Below are 16,412 nucleotides of genomic sequence, written 5' to 3' on the forward strand. Positions count from 1 at the left end.
TTACATGCTTATATTTCAAATATCTATTCCATATTTACATCCTTAGTATTACCTTCTTCATTTTGATTTTCATCTTCTTTAGCTTCATCAATCTTTTCTAATTCGCTTGATTCTGCGGCATCTTTTTTAGCCTTTTCAGCAGCTTCAGCTTCTCTATCTTGTCTTTGCTTTTCTTCTTCTAATGAAAGTCTTAAGGCTAACGCTAAATCTGGATCCATACTAGCATCAATTAAACCATCACCAGCACCGAAATTTCCAACTCCATAATCTCCAAAGTCACCTCCACCAAGTTCTCCATCTTCTAATAATATAGGAGATGATGCTATAACTTCATATAACAATCTTGGACCTGGTGGAACTGTGACAAGATGGGAGTTTTCATGATTATTTATAATACTATTGAATTTCTCTAATTTGGATGTATTTATAGATTCTTCACCAAAGTTTATCACATCAATGGCAACATTATTCTTCTTCATTTTCTTAGCTAACTTTTCCAATTCCTTTTCTGATTCTTCAATTGGACTTCCCACAAAGACAATGATACGTTGTTGTTGAACTTTATTTTGACGATGTTTTAAAGCCAATGCAGCAACTTGAATCCCACTAGAAAAGTGATTTTGTCCTGAAATTTTAGTATCATGGACACCTGATAACAACTTCCCAAAATCATTCGTCAATGTAGACAATACTTGAGGCCCACTTCCACCATATGCTACTAAACCCACGGTATTTTCAGGGTTTGATGAGGTTTTGTTTTGAAAAATAAATTCTGTGGTAGTTAATTGTGCATCAAATCTAGTTGTTAAATAATCTCCATTTCTCATATATTCTGAGTTATCAATGGCAATAATAGTAGCTTCAAGCACCATATTGGACGTTGATGATTAATATATCTATACTGATTGACAAGTTGAAACTATGATGTATAGTCCTTTAATGTAGTTGTATCCTAAAATGAATTCGATATAGCTTTGACGTTTTTCTTTTTATGCCTTGCCACCAATTTTGATTCAAATTATCAGCGACACCACAATATGCCGGAATGTTTTTTTGTTTACTTTAGATCAAAAGATAACACTGGCCACCAAACTTTGATTCAGCAGCAACAATCATATCATCAACATGCCTGTTGCTGATACAACCAAGCAAAGGGTCTTGGAATGTTTAAACATGGAGCTAGAGGCTGCTACAAAGGAACTACAAGAACTTGCTGAGATGAGAGCTAAACGCGTTGAAGATATTATGAGAAATAGATTGAATAGTGTCAGTGTTAGTTTATGGAATGTGAAGATTAAAGATGTGTTGGACCTTGAAAGAAACCAAAGGTTGGATTTGGAGACGCTATTGGCTGATATGGATAAATTGAAACGAGACACAGTACGATCAACTAGTCAAGATTTGCATCGATTTAGTAGATTCAGAGATACATCTTCACGAGGGTCAAGGACTGGTTCAACTACAAATATTAGCAAAACGCTGGATCATTAAAGGTAAAATGGGTATGTTACATGTAAATATAATGCTGAAAAATAATTAATTAATAAATAAGTAAGTAAATAAGTATAATATAAAGAACGGAAAATGTTATATATGTATAATTGTTGGTTTAAGCTTCTTCTGGAATATCATCGTGGAAGTATCTACCTTCAAGAGTTGGTTTAATTACACCTACTCTAACACAGAAATCACCAAAATGTTCACCATCTTCTCTTTCTAAACTCCATCTCTTGAATAATGGTTTCAATATATCAAGAATTTCATCTTCTTTAATGGAGTATCTATAAATCTTATTCAATCTTTCACCATGATGACCACCACCTAACATCAAGTTATAGGCACCTAAAGCTTTACCAACTAAGGCAACTTCAGCTAACCAAGGTCTGGCACAACCATTTGGACAACCAGTCATTCTCATAACAATGGAATCATGTCTTAATCCATAGTCTTCTAAGGATTCTTCTAATTTAGTAATCAATTCTGGTAAGTATCTTTCAGATTCAGCCATTGCTAAACCACAAGTTGGGAAGGCAACACAAGCAGCGGATGACAATCTAAGAGCAGAGAAATCAGTGTTACTTAATTTATATTCTGATAAAAGTGATTTAATATGATCTAAATCAACATCTTCAACGTTGGAGATAAGTAAATGTTGATTACCAGTTAATCTGAATTCACCTGATCTACCACCATTTAAGTATTGAGCGATTTTCTTTAAACCGGTCTTTTGTGGTAATTCAACAGTATCTTCAATTCTACCATTTTCAATAAATGCAGTGAAATGATTGAAACCTAATTCATCCTTAGTCCATCCAAAGTAATCAACATTGGATTCAATCTTGAATTCTCTTGGCTCTTCAAACTTGAAGTCTAATAAATCTTCAACTTTTTGTTTGAATACTTCAACACCTAAGTCATCAATGGTATACTTTAATCTAGCGTGTTTTCTATTAGTTCTGTCACCAAAGTCTCTTTGAACTAACATGATCTTTTCACATGCAATATGAACTTTATCTTTTGAAACATAACCAAACATTGAAGCAGCTCTTGGATAAGTCTTTTTATTATTATGAGTAGAACCCATACCACCACCAGCTAAAAGATTGAAACCTGTAACTATATTGTCTTCAACGATAGCAATTAAACCAATATCATGGGCGTAGACGTCAACATCATTAAATGGAGGAACTGTAATAACAATCTTGAATTTTCTTGGTAAGTAAGTTGGACCATAAAGTGGTTCATAATCAACTAACGCATTACCAGCAACCAAAGTCTTTTTCTTAGTTGGACCAACTTTTCTAGTTTCCCAAGTTTCACGATCACCTGGTTTATCACTTTCATCTTCACCTTGTAACCAAATTTCATGATATGCAGTAGTTTGTGGTAATAAATGTTCTGAGATTAAAGTACCAACATCAGAAATTTGAGCATGAACCTTAGCATTTTGAGGTAAGGCTGAAATCATAACATTTCTATTGACATCACCACAAGCAGCTAAAGTATCTAATAAAGCTGAATTCATACCTCTAATAGCAGGTTTTAAATCATGCTTGACGATACCATGTAATTGGAAAGTGGCTCTGGTAGTAAGTTTAATGGTACCATTACCTCTGACATCAGCTAATTCATCCATTTTCAAATATTGAGCTGGAGTAGCTTTACCACCTGGAAGTCTAAGACGAACCATAAAGGCATATGCCGGTTCTAAACCTTGAGATTTTCTTTCATCTCTAATATCTCTATCATCTTGCATATAAATACCATGGAACTTGGTTAATTGTTGATCAACAGCACTGATCGCACCGGTAGATTGATCTTGTAAGCCTTCAGCAATAGTTCCTCTTAAGAAATTAGATCCAATCTTCATATCTTCATTAGTGATTGGTTTTGGTTCTTCAACACCTTCAACATTATCAACTCCAAGAGCGGTCCAAATCTTGGCTATCCAGTCATTGAAACCAGTATTATATCCATCTGGATCTTGGTCATCACCTAAACCAATTTCAGCTAATTCAACACCACCATAAATGTTTAATTTGGCATTTAAATCTTTAGCTGGCTTGTTATAATAATGTTTATCTTCCTTTCTTGGCCAATATTGAGAATCACCTAAACCAAAAACAGAATATTTGATAGCGGCTAAATCTAAATCGGTAGTGTTCTTAACACCATCCCAGAATTGTTTACCGTTAGTTGGAAATTCACCTTGACCAGAAGTAGATGTAATGAATACAACATTAGTTTCATTTGGTAAATCTTCAACAGATAAATCATCCATAGCTAAGACGATTGATTTTAAACCTCTACCTAAAGCTTGTCTATTGACTTTCTTAGCCACGGCTTCGGCATTACCACCATCAGAAGCGAAAGCAACAGTTAATGGAGGACCTGATAATCCTTGTAATAATTGAGCATATGATTCATCAGCAATCTTCTTTTGTTTATCTTTAGCTTCACTTCCAGCATTAGCGATTAAATTTCTAGATAAAGATGGATCTTTAGCAGCTAATAAGGTTAATCTGTTATCACGTTCTAAGAACTCTTGTAATTGTTTTCTTAAGTTAGATGAGTCCAATTTGAATGATTTTGATTCATCTTCAATAGTTGGATCGTATCTATATAATGGCCAATAACCACTATCAACAGCCTTCTTAGTTTCCTGTAAGATGGTTAAAGTGGAATCGGTTTCTTTATTGTATGGCAAATAAGCCAAGACAATTGATGGTCCGTTGAATTTTTCAGCTTCAATAAAAGCTTGTAAAACTTGAGTATAAGAAGAGTAAATAGCAACGGAAGCAACGTAACAGCCACCGTAGTTCATGGCATAAAGACCAATATCCTTCTTACGGAATCCATTAATGGATTTACTCTTCTCACCGTATGGTTCAGAATCAATAACCAACATATTAATATTTTTACCTGAAGCAATCAAATTGTGGACACCAGATGAACCTAAATCATAAGCCCAAGCATCCGATCCTACTAACCAATTAGTGTTAACAGCAAAGTATTCGGCTAATGATAAAATATCACTGGAGGTAGAAGTGGTTTCATCAGTTTTTAAGAGATTGACGATTTCTTCCACAGATTTTTTATCTATGACACCACCTTCTCTAACTTGAACTAACCATTTAGTTAACAATTCAATTAAAGCAGTGTTATTAGTAGTTTGGAAAGTGTTATCTTGGATAGATTTGAATACTAATGAAATTAATTCTTGTTGTTGTTCTTGATTGTACAAAAATGAACCGTAACCAAATTCTGGATTAGTTTCAAGACCAATATTTTCAGCATTGTATTCATTTAAGATATGTAAGTTACTTGGATTAACTTGTTGTAATAATTTGACATAAGCTTGTTCTAAGACATAAGCACTGGAGATGGCTTTGGCTTGTTCTTCGAGTTTGGCTTTTGATGATTTAGTAGTCAATTCAGTATTTACTTTACCAAAGGTTAAATTTTGAACAGGACTGGCAGATCTAACATTGGCTAATAAGTTTGAAACTGCTGATTCATATTTATCCAGTTGTAAATAACCAAAAGTGGCAGCTACAACTTTAGTGAAATTTTTCAATGATTGATATTTTGAATAACTCAGGAAAAAATCCAATAATAATGGTGAAAATGAAGTTGAAGTGGTTGATTGTTGGACTAATGATAAAGTTTCAACATTGGAAGGTATGATTGATAATAAACTTGACACTTCAAATGGTTGATAAACTTTTACAGATATTAATAAAGTATTTTCTTTAGTACTAGCATCAACCAATTCTTTAGTCAATTGACCTAAATAAAGAATAGCATCTTTAGCATTTGAAACCTTATTAACAATTTCGAAAGCATTGACATTCAATTCTTTGGCAATTTGATCTACTTCTAAATCTTCCAAGTTTTTAAGGAAAACACCTTGAGATGATTTAATACTGGTTTCAGCTTTATATGTGGCAGGAGTATAAAAATGAAAGATAGCCTTGTTTAATTTGACAGCTAAGTTATAAGCTAAACTAGCAAAAAGTTGTGCTTCAGCCGTACTTTGAGAGATTAACACAGGAAAGTTCAAATCTCTTAAACTTGTAACAATGGAAAAGTCAAATGAATCTAATTCGATATGAGATACAACTCTTCTAGAGTCAAAGATCTTGGATGAAAAGAATGGTAAATTCTTAAACACTGTAGCACCAGTAGTAGTGACAGTTACAATTTCATCTTGTGGAGATGATTCCAAGTAATTTTGAACACTAGAATATGGATCATTTGATTCAATCAAGATTTGAGCATCAGGGAAATGAGTGGAAAATGAAGAAGACACAGCCTTAGAAGGTTGAGTGACATATACAGTTCCTTCAACCGCACTTACAATCTGTGCAACTAAAGTTAAAACATAAGTTAGTAAACAATTATCAAAATTTTTCAAATCATCTGTCAAGAAATAATTATGGTTGCAACAATTGCTTTACCCCACCACAATCATCACTATGACAAACACACAAACTAAACAATGATACTTACTTGCTTCGGCCTGGTATACACTCATGATATATGGTTCAAAAGTATATGACTTCAATGAATAACCAATAGTCTTGGATCTAACTAAATATTGAAAAACTTTATAATGGAATTTGAAGACCTTGATATATTTCCCATATACAGTCAAAAAAAAACTCTAAAAAAAAAAAATTAAAATTAACATTATTCTATATGCAGTACGATAACATATCAGATCATAGCACGTGACATTTAATAATGGTAAGCAGTTCAACAATTTCCTGATTGGTCGATGGTTCTTTTTGCACCATTTAGAAACCAAAGCCCGTCGTTTGTGTAATAATCAAAATTTGCTATCAAGTGATTTTTTTGCAGTTAAACTATCATAGTTTCACAGTTTTCAGACCCCCTGTCATTCACCCTCTTTTGTATTACAACAAGTACCGGGGTTTCATATTAAGACTTTATAACAATAATTTTATATTAGATAATATTACAAACAAATTAAATAATTAAACAAATAAACAAACAAACAAACAAAATAAATAATAATAATAATAATAATAATAGTAGATAAATAAAAAAAAGAGTTGATGTGAATAATCAGGAAACACACACGTATATATCGTCATTTTTAATCATTATTCCTAACTTCTTCTATTCTTATTTCTGCTACTTCTTGTCCAAGCACGATCTTGTCTCATGGTGATTTTACCGAAGCAACAATTTTCAGGACTATAATCCCAATAATGGAATGGTTTAGTAGGATCAGCTGCTTGTTTCATTTGTTTAAGTGGAGTCTTTTCATTAGTGAAAGCTTTAAAAATAGTTGATGGAGTCCAATCCATCTTCTTTGCTTCTCTTCTTGGTACACTAAAATCAAAAGTTTCATTTATAATTTGAGAATGAACAGCAAATTCATCATAAACACTTTGTAATATTTCTTCACTGGAATCTTGACCATTGTCAATGATACTCCTACTGATAAGTATACTCCCAGCCGGTTCTTTCTTATCAACCTCACCTTCAGGAAGAAGATACATCTGTCCTTTAACCACTTTAGTTTTATCATATGAACTTTTGCTAGCTGTTGTAGATGTTGCAGAGTCAGATTTATGGTGACTTGGAATCTTATTCTGGTTAGCATAGGCAAAATTGGTATATTGTGGATATAACCCTTCAGATGAAGTTTGATCAGAACCATGGGAGGTGGTAGGAGGATGATAATTATTGGAAGTTACTTGTTGAAATTCTGTTGAAGGGCCTTCTTGAAAATAGTTGGAAGAGCTTTGTTGATAATCATTTGATTGTAAAACATTGTTTGATTCTCTAAGAAATGCTTCTAAATCTTCTTCGTTGAAAGCATGTTCAAACGTATTGGCCATTGCATTATACATATTATCATTTTGATTAATCAAGTTCGGGATATTAGTTTGAACGGAAGAGTTACCTTCAAAAGCAAAGTTATTAACATAAGGTAAAGCCACTTGTGTATGAAGAGGATCAATATTTCCAGCAAACTCATTACCATCTGATTGTTGGTTCCTTCCAAACATGGTTTTCAATGCTTGAGTTTGTTGGATTTGTTGTATAATATTTGGTGGAATAGCCGCTGTCTCAGTATCCTCAAGTCTTCGTTTTGCACGATTCTCTCTAAAGTTTCTTATGATTTCAGGGACACGAACTTGGAACTCATCCATAGTCATAATGTTATTACCTTCACCTTCTTGTTCAGCATCATAAATTTTGTGAGCTACCAAATGGGTTGGATTTGAATTTGGATTTGGATTTGCATTTGCGTCATTAACATTAGCACTATCATCATTTATGAAACTTTCATTCACAAGATCAAAAATTGAATCCCAGTCTCCTTCCAAGAACCCTGGTTCACCTTCTTGTTCTGGAGTAGACATAATAGCAATATAATATTAGAAATTTCCTTGATTTCAATAAAGTTGTTATGTTGATAATAAGAAGTAAGTAGAAATTTTTAAAAAAGTTTAGAGATACTTCGGTAGTAGCAGAGTATTTAAGTTTTAGCACTTTTGTTAAGCAGAATATAATTTTGCAACCAGAGGAAAGTCTACCAGTGTAGTTAGAGTCATATTAACTAATATTTTATGCTTAAGAATGTTACATTGGTAAAGGCTTGTAGTTTGGGTGGGGATAAGTCATTGTATACCTGGTTTGCTTAGATCATGGACTATTAGGATTGAATTTGTAGACTCTAATATAGCTGAAACATACGAAACAGCATTAATCTTTTATTTTGGCAATAGAAAAAGCGCTATAAAGAAAAGCTCTCTTTAAATATGTAATCTATCAATCTATATAACTTCAAAGATATTAATCATATATTTGTTTATCAATATGCATATGGTAGCACTCATTTGTAGTGTATTTTTACTAAAATGAGTCAGATCAAATAAATAGACCGGTACCGCGAAATTGTTTACCATCACTAAAATACGACACAGACTGAAAAATTTATAGACTAGATGGAGAACTAACTACTAGACAACTAGATAGATAGTGCATTATGGCAGCAACACAATGTGTGACAAGAAGTTTGTATACTTCGTCAGCATTGCTTCTGAGATCTCGAACGTTATACAGCATAAAGAAGAACTTGGTTAGGTTCAATTCAAGTACAGGTGTCAGTAAATGGCCTGAATTACAATCAACTGATTTTACATCATCTGGAGAACCAGACTATATCAAATTAATATTGACTTCAAGAGTATATGATGTTGTCGATGAGGCTGGTACTCCACTTAGTAAAGCCATTAACTTATCAAATAGATTAAATACCAATGTGTTTTTAAAAAGAGAAGATTTACTTCCTGTTTTCTCATTCAAATTACGTGGTGCTCATAATATGATAGCTCATTTACATGCCAATTCAACCTCAAAAGTAAGTGGTGTGGTGGCTTGTTCCGCTGGGAATCACGCCCAAGGTGTAGCATACTCAGCTAACAGATTAAATATTCCTGCCACTATCGTCATGCCAACTGCTACTCCATCTATTAAATATTCCAATGTTGCAAGATTAGGATCTAAAGTGGTATTGTATGGTGATGATTTCGATTCTGCCAAAGCTGAATGTTCAAGATTAAGCACTGAACAAAATTTAATTAATGTACCACCATTTGATCATCCTTATGTGGTGGCAGGTCAAGGTACTATTGCATTAGAAATCACCAGACAATTAAGATTAGATAAATTATCAGCCTTATTTGTCCCAGTTGGTGGTGGTGGTTTAATTGCTGGTGTTGCAGTTTATTTAAAGAAAATCGCTCCTCATGTTAAAATCATTGGTGTAGAAACTTATGATGCTGATGCTTTATATCAATCACTTAAACAGAAAAAATCTGTTGAATTAGATCTGGTAGGTATGTTTGCCGATGGTACCGCTGTTAAAGTCTTAGGTACTGAAACCTGGAGACTTTGTCAAGATTTAGTTGATGATGTCGTTCGTGTTTCTACAGATGAATTATGTGCTGCTATCAAAGATATCTTTGAAGATACTAGACTGATCACTGAACCATCAGGAGCTTTATCAGTCGCTGGTTTAAAGAAATATATCGAGCAACACCCTGAAATTGATCATTCTGATAAAACTTACGTCCCTATTATTAGTGGTGCTAACATGAATTTTGATAGATTAAGATTCGTTAGCGAAAGAGCTGTTTTAGGTGAAGGTAAAGAAGCTTCATTTGTTATTAGTATTCCTGAAACTCCAGGTGAATTCGCTAGATTACAAAGTATCATCAATCCTAGAGCCATTACTGAATTTTCTTACAGATACAGTGGTCCAGGAAATGCTAATGTATTTGTTAGTTTCAACGTTTCTTCTCTGGAAAAGGAAAAGATAACTGATCAAATGGCTGAATCATACGAAGTTATTGATATTTCTGAAAATGAATTAGCCAAGACTCATGGTCGTTATTTAGTCGGTGGTAAATCATTATTCAAGAAAACTTCCCAAGAAAAATTATATACTTTTGAATTCCCTGAGAAGCCAGGTGCATTATATAACTTCTTACAAGCTTTAAAGAATGATTGGGATATAACTTTATTCCATTACAGAAACCATGGTCATGATGTTGGAAAAGTTCTTTGTGGATTCGTTCTTCCAGATGGAACCAAAGAAGAAGACTTCCAACAAGTCTTAAAGAACATCGGTTACAAATTTTATGATGAATCTGAAAATGTTGTTTATAAGAAATTTTTAACTTGTTAAATAAAATAACAGTTAGTGTATATATACAAGGAAATATAAAAAAAATTATGTACTTTTTTAATCATTACGACGTAAGAATGCTTGATAAGCATCATGATTAACATGAACTCTACCAGTTGCTTTCATTTGCTTTTTACCTTCCTTTTGTCTTTCCAAAAGTTTCTTTCTTCTTGAAATATCAGCAGCATGTAACTTTTGAGTAACATCCTTTCTTTTAGCTTTGATAGTTTCTCGAGCAACAACCCTATTACCAATCTTGGCTTGAATTGCAACTTCGAATAATTGAAATCTTAAAAATTCTTTGAATCTAGTAACGTATTCTTTACCTCTTGCTTGAGTTTGAGATTTATGTAAGATAGTAGTTAATGCATCTTGGGGTTCGCCATTAACACAAAGTTCCATTTTAACAATATCAGATTTCTTATAACCTGCATCATCATAATCCAATGAAGCATAACCTTTGGTACAACCTTTTAATTTACCAAAGAAATCTTCAACTAATTGGGCTAATGGTATATCAAATTTCAATAACACTTGACCTGTAGTTAAATATTCTATTTCTTTTTGAGTTCCTCTATTATTTGTACACAATGTCATGACGGTTCCCATATACTCTTCTGGGACTGTAATAATGGCTTGAACGTATGGTTCCATGTAACTTTCAACTCTTATGGCATCCTTAGAATCAGGAAACTTGTCAGGACTGGTGATTATTTTTTCAGTTCCATCTCTATACACAACTTTATAAGGCACAGTTGGAGCTGTAAGTATAATCTTAGCTCCATATTCCTTTTCCAATCTTTCTTTAAAGACTGATGCATGTAAAGAACCTAAGAATCCTAATCTCCAACCAAGACCCAAGGCATTTGATGTTTCCTTTTCTAAAGTGACGGATCTATCATTCAAAACAAGATTCTGCATTTGATCATCCATTACGTTGAATTCTGCACCATCAGCTGGGAAGGCACCCACGAAAACCATTGGTTTAGGTTCTTCAAACCCAGGTAATGGGGTCAAACCTTCATGAAACCCATATTGGAAAAAGGTATCACCAACAAGAGCTTCTCTTGGATTCTTCATACCAAGCACGATATAGCCCACTTGTCCTGATTTAATCTCATCCATAGTCATCATGTCAGGATACATGATACCCACATCTTTAACATCATAGACTTTATCTGAATTAGCTGATAAAAGTCTCATACCTTTTTTGATTTTTCCATCTACTATATGAACAAGCATTACTACACCCAAATAAGTATCATGCCATGAATCGACCAATAAAGCCTTTAAAGGATTGGATTCAACACCTACAGGAGCTGGAATATTCTTTATAATCAGGGGAATAATTTGATCAACATTCAAACCTGTTTTGGCACTGACTGATATACAATCTTCTCTAGGAAGTTCGAAAATTTCTTCAACTTGATCCATTGCACGAGGGATATCTGCTTGATCAAGATCTATTTTATTTATCACTGGAATCAATTTCAATCCCATACTATAAGCCAAGTAAAAATTAGCCACGGTTTGGGCTTGAACTCCTTGAGATGCATCGACTATTAATAATGCTCCACCACATGAAGCATATGATCTTGATACTTCTGCTCTGAAATCAACATGACCTGGCGTATCAACTAAATGTAATAAATAATCATGCTTTGATTCGGGATCATTGTAAATCATAGACACAGTTTGAGCTTTGATAGTGATACCTCTCTCTCGTTCCACTTCTAATTTATCTAACACTTGTTTATTTTCACCAGGTTGAATCACACCAGTCAATTCTAAAAGTCTATCGGAAAGAGTTGACTTCCCATGATCAACATGCGCCACTATACTGAAGTTTCTATAGTTTTCTTTCGGTATTTTGGATAATCTTTCTTGAACTTGTTTTCGATAACTTTCCTTATTTAAAAGGATTCGTTTATCTTCCAACGTTAATACTTTCTTCGTGATACTCACATTAGTAGCAAACCGCGTCGGTATCACCATTGGCAAGCAGCATCGTGATATGACTCTCCGACTAGGCAATATGAGTCTGTTCATTCCATGTACTGATGTCAGTTCCTTACTGTTTAAATTTGCATCTACAAATAATTTTTCAATATTTTTTTAAAGTCTCAGTAAATAATTTTTTTTTTCAGTATACACTATAGAGAAATGAAATATCTATTGGTTAGCTTCAGCAAATTCAGTTACAAAAGCAACTAACAATTGAACACTTTCAAGGGTAACAGCGTTGTATATAGAAGCTCTCATACCACCTACTGATCTATGACCTTTTAATCCAGTTAAATTTTTAGCAGTGGCTTCTTGAATGAATTTATCTTCTAAATCCTTTGGTAAAGTAAATACCACATTCATATTTGAACGAACTTTTGGATTAACGATAGGTAATTTATAAAAGTTTGGATATTTAGTTAAAGCAGCATATAATAATTGAGCTTTTTCTTCATTCACTTTTTGAATATATTCAATTCCACCTTTTTCTATAAGTCTAGCTGTCACTAATTTTAAAATATGACAAGTAAAGATTGGAATAGTATTATAAGCTGAATTATTAGCCACCACAGATGGGAAATGGAAAGCAATTGGAACTCTTGGTATACCATAAGATTTCAATTCATCATCAGTTGGTTGTTCAATTAAAGATTTCTTAACAATATAAATGGTTAAACCTGCTAAACCAATATTTTTTTGAGCCCCAGCCATAATAACCCCATATTTACTAACATCAACTTTTTTTGATAAGATATTGGATGACATATCAGCCACAAGTTCAACACCTTCAGGGAGATATTCAGAGGTTGGGATATCTTTGAATTCATTACCATTAACAGTTTCATTATCACAAACATAAAGATAAGCAGTATTCTCTTTATCAATAGCTTTCCATTCTGAATAAGGTGGGATATCATCAAATTTGTTAGCCTTGGTATTCACCACAATATCAACATCGAAACCTAATCTGACAGCTTCTTCAGCTGATTTCTTAGACCAAGATCCAGTTACAGCATAAGCTGCCTTACCAACTTTACCAGGGTGTCTTTTAGCGTAATTTGCAATTAAATTATATACAATCGATGAGAACCCACTAGTACCACCACCTTGCATGAAAAACACTTCATGAGTATCTGGAATGTTCAATACCTTGGCCAAATTAGCTTTAGTTTCATCAATTACTTTAATGGCCGGTTTTGAACGATGAGAAATTTCACCAATACCAAGACCTTGCTGTTCATAATTAATTAAGTCATACGCAGCTTCTTGTAACACTGAAGTTGGTAATAAAGCTGGACCAGCACCAAAATAGTTTGGTTCTTCACGATCTAAAGTCTTGAACTCACTCATACTGATATTATATGATTTGACAATTGTTAAAGTGTGTTGCAAATAATCAAAAAGATCAAAGATAAATGTAAAAGAAGTTGAAAAATTTAAAGTTGATGATGATGATCTCAAAAATGACTCTTACTCACCTCACTCACATCACAAATTACATCAACTAACAAATTTTAGTTTTTGTGATTTGTTTTGATTTTTTTACAACAACAACAACAAAACAACAAGAATCAAGAAGAAGTAACCATACAACTGGGTACTTCTAGTAGTGGACAACCATCAAGATACAACTATCATAGATGTCAGAACCATCATCGTCATACTTGGATACAGAACCCATCCATAATGCTTCTGATTTGATCAATTCTATGCTATTATCAAGAGCTTATATCGATGATAAACTCAAGTTTTTATCGATAGATTATCCAGATCTATTAAGGGGGCAGTTTGAATCAGAGGCTATAGAACAGTTCAAGATCAATGAGACCGTGTATGAAAACGATAGATCAACCATTAATATAATACATTCACTTTTGATTGCGTTGGATCGAACTAGAAATCAACAGAAATTATCAAATCATACTATCTTACAAAAGGAAGCTCAAATTAAGAAATTGACAGAGAAGAATGAACAATTGGAAAAGTCATTATTAAAGAATGAAAAGGATTTAAACAAATTGATTCAATTCGAACAAAATGATTTAAATAAACAAATTGGGTCTTTAAATAAAATCAACAAATTACAACTTAATGATTTGAATAGACTAAAGCATTGGTCAACCAGTTTACAAAAGAAATATAAAATTGAATTGAAAAAGAAATCACTTGAGATTGAAGAATTAAAAGCCAGACTACTAGATAAGAGGAATTTATCATCAGTTATCAAATATGGTATACCATTAAGTTCAACTCCTTTGGAGGATTTAACTACCAATAATACTACCAATACCATAACAACAACATCAATCAACTCCAATTTAATCTATAATAATACCCCTATAATTGATAATACTGAATCAACTCCCATCAAACCAAACGAAGCAATAATAAATCAAGAAGTAAATGAATTAACCTCCAATCTAACATCAATCATTGAATCAATAGCTACAGAAAATTATAAATTTACTAAATTTATTGACTTAATAAATGAATACTATAATCAATTCAATTCAAATCTAGCTGATTTTAATCGAGATAAATCAATTATTAACTTACCTAATCCATCAGATATAGTTGATTTACAAGAATTTGATCATATAAATCATGATATCATACAACAATACTTCAATGATTTAAAATCATTTGAATTAATTTCAAAACCAATATTAAATAATATTTATAAATTTTATCATAACATTTCTGATATTTTATTTATCCATTCTCAAATCGATGATAATGAATCAAAAATTGAAGATGAATCATCCAAATTAAACCAATTGGAAAAGGAATTAGAAATAATGACTCAAAATTGGAAAGATGCTTTAAAGACAGCTGAAAATTGGAAAAATATTCATCAGAGATATATAGAAAATAATTAGTAGTAGTTATTATAGCAAATATTATAAGCACATTTATTTTTCCGCTTTTAGTTGCAAAAATGAGAATAGCAATGATTATTGATAGTCTTCGACTTCTTCAATATGGCTGCTAGATAAAGTAACATCATGCATTGATCTCAAAACAGTCGTCTCTAATGAAACTATCTCCAATGGGAAATCTTTTAAGAATTCTAATTCACCTCCAATATTATCTTTAATTCTCAATGATAAATCACTAGTATTGTTATTAAATTCTAAGCATGAATTGAGAATAATACCAGTACAATAAAGTTTGGAATAATTAAGATCTGATCTATCGATAAACACATCTTCATCTACACTGTAACCATTGATAGTGATTTCTTCTGAACTTTCAATAATAGTTGACCTTCTACTTCCTTCATCATTAACACTAATACTGTTATTCTTAGCTTGCTTATCAGAAATTATACGTAATGGCTTAATTGAAACCTCTTCATCTTCCTTAATATAAAACTTCACTATTCTAAGTAAATCACCAGTTTCTAAAGTATTAAATTCAAACTCTTCAGTTCCATGGAATGGTTTAACAACTACAACCATTCCTCCAACTTTGATTAAACTATTCAGAAATGGATCCCTCACTTGCATAATTGCTTGATTATCATCATTAACTGAAGTTTGAATCATATTTTGAAGCATAAGAGTACGAGAAAAACTGTCATATTGATCAGCAATATAAGATTGTTTTCTTTCATTTGGAATGGCAACAATGGTACTTAACGTATTATCATTACTACGTTTATAATGAACTGATGACATTCTTCTAATCGATTTTTTTAATCTTAATTTTCGATCTTCTAATCCATCAGTAATAGTATGAAAACTTTCAATGGCACTTCTATAATCCAGCTCTTCAGCAGCAGTTCCATCAGTTCCAAGTATTACTTTACTTCTGTCATCTCTTGATATCGTAACTAATAATCCTCCATCATCCAGGACATGATTTTGACCCCCCTCTGTTGGCAGTACTAGCAGCATTGGGAAACTTTTAAGAACAATGGTTGATGACATATCATTATAAGTATGATTCTGAGCTTCTAAATCAATCTTAGGAGATGAATTCCTTAATAAATCATGAAATAGATTGAAACTTTTATGTTGACTTCCATTATCATTTTGCCCCTTCTCGTAACTAGATGATATTCTAGAAGTAACACATAGAATAACCGATATAATAATGGTACAAAGGATGATTAAACCAAATAAGGCAATGATACAACCAATCACTGCTGTATTACTGATTGACATCACTCCTA

The 16,412-nt window shown here is 32.6% G+C and overlaps 9 protein-coding genes across 9 annotated transcripts; 3 read left to right on the forward strand and 6 right to left on the reverse strand. All coding sequences in view use genetic code 12, as the record gives it.

Moving 5' to 3' along the window:
- Nucleotides 1–2: 2 nt before the first annotated feature.
- RPN10 (proteasome regulatory particle base subunit) lies at nt 3–950 on the reverse strand. The gene has a single exon (XM_064906816.1). It carries the CDS (start codon nt 870–872, stop codon nt 24–26), a length of 849 nt encoding a protein of 282 aa, XP_064763331.1. The 5' UTR covers nt 873–950; the 3' UTR covers nt 3–23.
- DFJ63DRAFT_317375 (uncharacterized protein) lies at nt 951–1,585 on the forward strand. The gene has a single exon (XM_064906817.1). The coding sequence runs from the start codon at nt 1,126–1,128 to the stop codon at nt 1,489–1,491; it is 366 nt and encodes a 121-aa protein (XP_064763332.1). The 5' UTR covers nt 951–1,125; the 3' UTR covers nt 1,492–1,585.
- Nucleotides 1,586–6,524, reverse strand: ECM17 (sulfite reductase (NADPH) subunit beta). The gene is made up of 2 exons (XM_064906818.1): nt 6,013–6,524; nt 1,586–5,871 (listed from the first exon to the last, which is right to left on the reverse strand). Exons 1-2 carry the CDS (start codon nt 6,035–6,037, stop codon nt 1,610–1,612), a joined length of 4,287 nt encoding a protein of 1,428 aa, XP_064763333.1. The 5' UTR covers nt 6,038–6,524; the 3' UTR covers nt 1,586–1,609.
- On the reverse strand, nt 6,524–8,326 carry FGR12 (Fgr12p). Its single transcript, XM_064908967.1, has one exon. The coding sequence runs from the start codon at nt 7,899–7,901 to the stop codon at nt 6,636–6,638; it is 1,266 nt and encodes a 421-aa protein (XP_064763334.1). The 5' UTR covers nt 7,902–8,326; the 3' UTR covers nt 6,524–6,635.
- Nucleotides 8,215–10,260, forward strand: ILV1 (threonine ammonia-lyase). Its single transcript, XM_064908953.1, has one exon. The coding sequence runs from the start codon at nt 8,528–8,530 to the stop codon at nt 10,229–10,231; it is 1,704 nt and encodes a 567-aa protein (XP_064763335.1). The 5' UTR covers nt 8,215–8,527; the 3' UTR covers nt 10,232–10,260.
- Nucleotides 10,261–10,288: 28 nt separating this feature from the next.
- On the reverse strand, nt 10,289–12,226 carry DFJ63DRAFT_284507 (GTPase; the record flags this gene model as incomplete). The annotated part of the gene is made up of 1 exon (XM_064904815.1): nt 10,289–12,226. The coding sequence occupies one exon, from the start codon at nt 12,224–12,226 to the stop codon at nt 10,289–10,291; it is 1,938 nt and encodes a 645-aa protein (XP_064763336.1).
- Nucleotides 12,227–12,403: 177 nt separating this feature from the next.
- SER1 (O-phospho-L-serine:2-oxoglutarate transaminase) lies at nt 12,404–13,585 on the reverse strand (the record flags this gene model as incomplete). Its single annotated transcript, XM_064905733.1, has 1 exon — nt 12,404–13,585. The coding sequence occupies one exon, from the start codon at nt 13,583–13,585 to the stop codon at nt 12,404–12,406; it is 1,182 nt and encodes a 393-aa protein (XP_064763337.1).
- Nucleotides 13,514–15,151, forward strand: DFJ63DRAFT_58089 (uncharacterized protein). The gene has a single exon (XM_064908958.1). The coding sequence runs from the start codon at nt 13,876–13,878 to the stop codon at nt 15,112–15,114; it is 1,239 nt and encodes a 412-aa protein (XP_064763338.1). The 5' UTR covers nt 13,514–13,875; the 3' UTR covers nt 15,115–15,151.
- A 38-nt stretch (nt 15,152–15,189) lies between these two features.
- On the reverse strand, nt 15,190–16,404 carry DFJ63DRAFT_333629 (uncharacterized protein; the record flags this gene model as incomplete). Its single annotated transcript, XM_064907885.1, has 1 exon — nt 15,190–16,404. The coding sequence occupies one exon, from the start codon at nt 16,402–16,404 to the stop codon at nt 15,190–15,192; it is 1,215 nt and encodes a 404-aa protein (XP_064763339.1).
- Nucleotides 16,405–16,412: the final 8 nt, after the last annotated feature.

Source organism: Scheffersomyces coipomensis (genome assembly GCF_036884675.1).
Source record: "Scheffersomyces coipomensis strain NRRL Y-17651 chromosome Unknown DFJ63scaffold_2, whole genome shotgun sequence".
NCBI lineage: Eukaryota > Fungi > Ascomycota > Pichiomycetes > Serinales > Debaryomycetaceae > Scheffersomyces > Scheffersomyces coipomensis.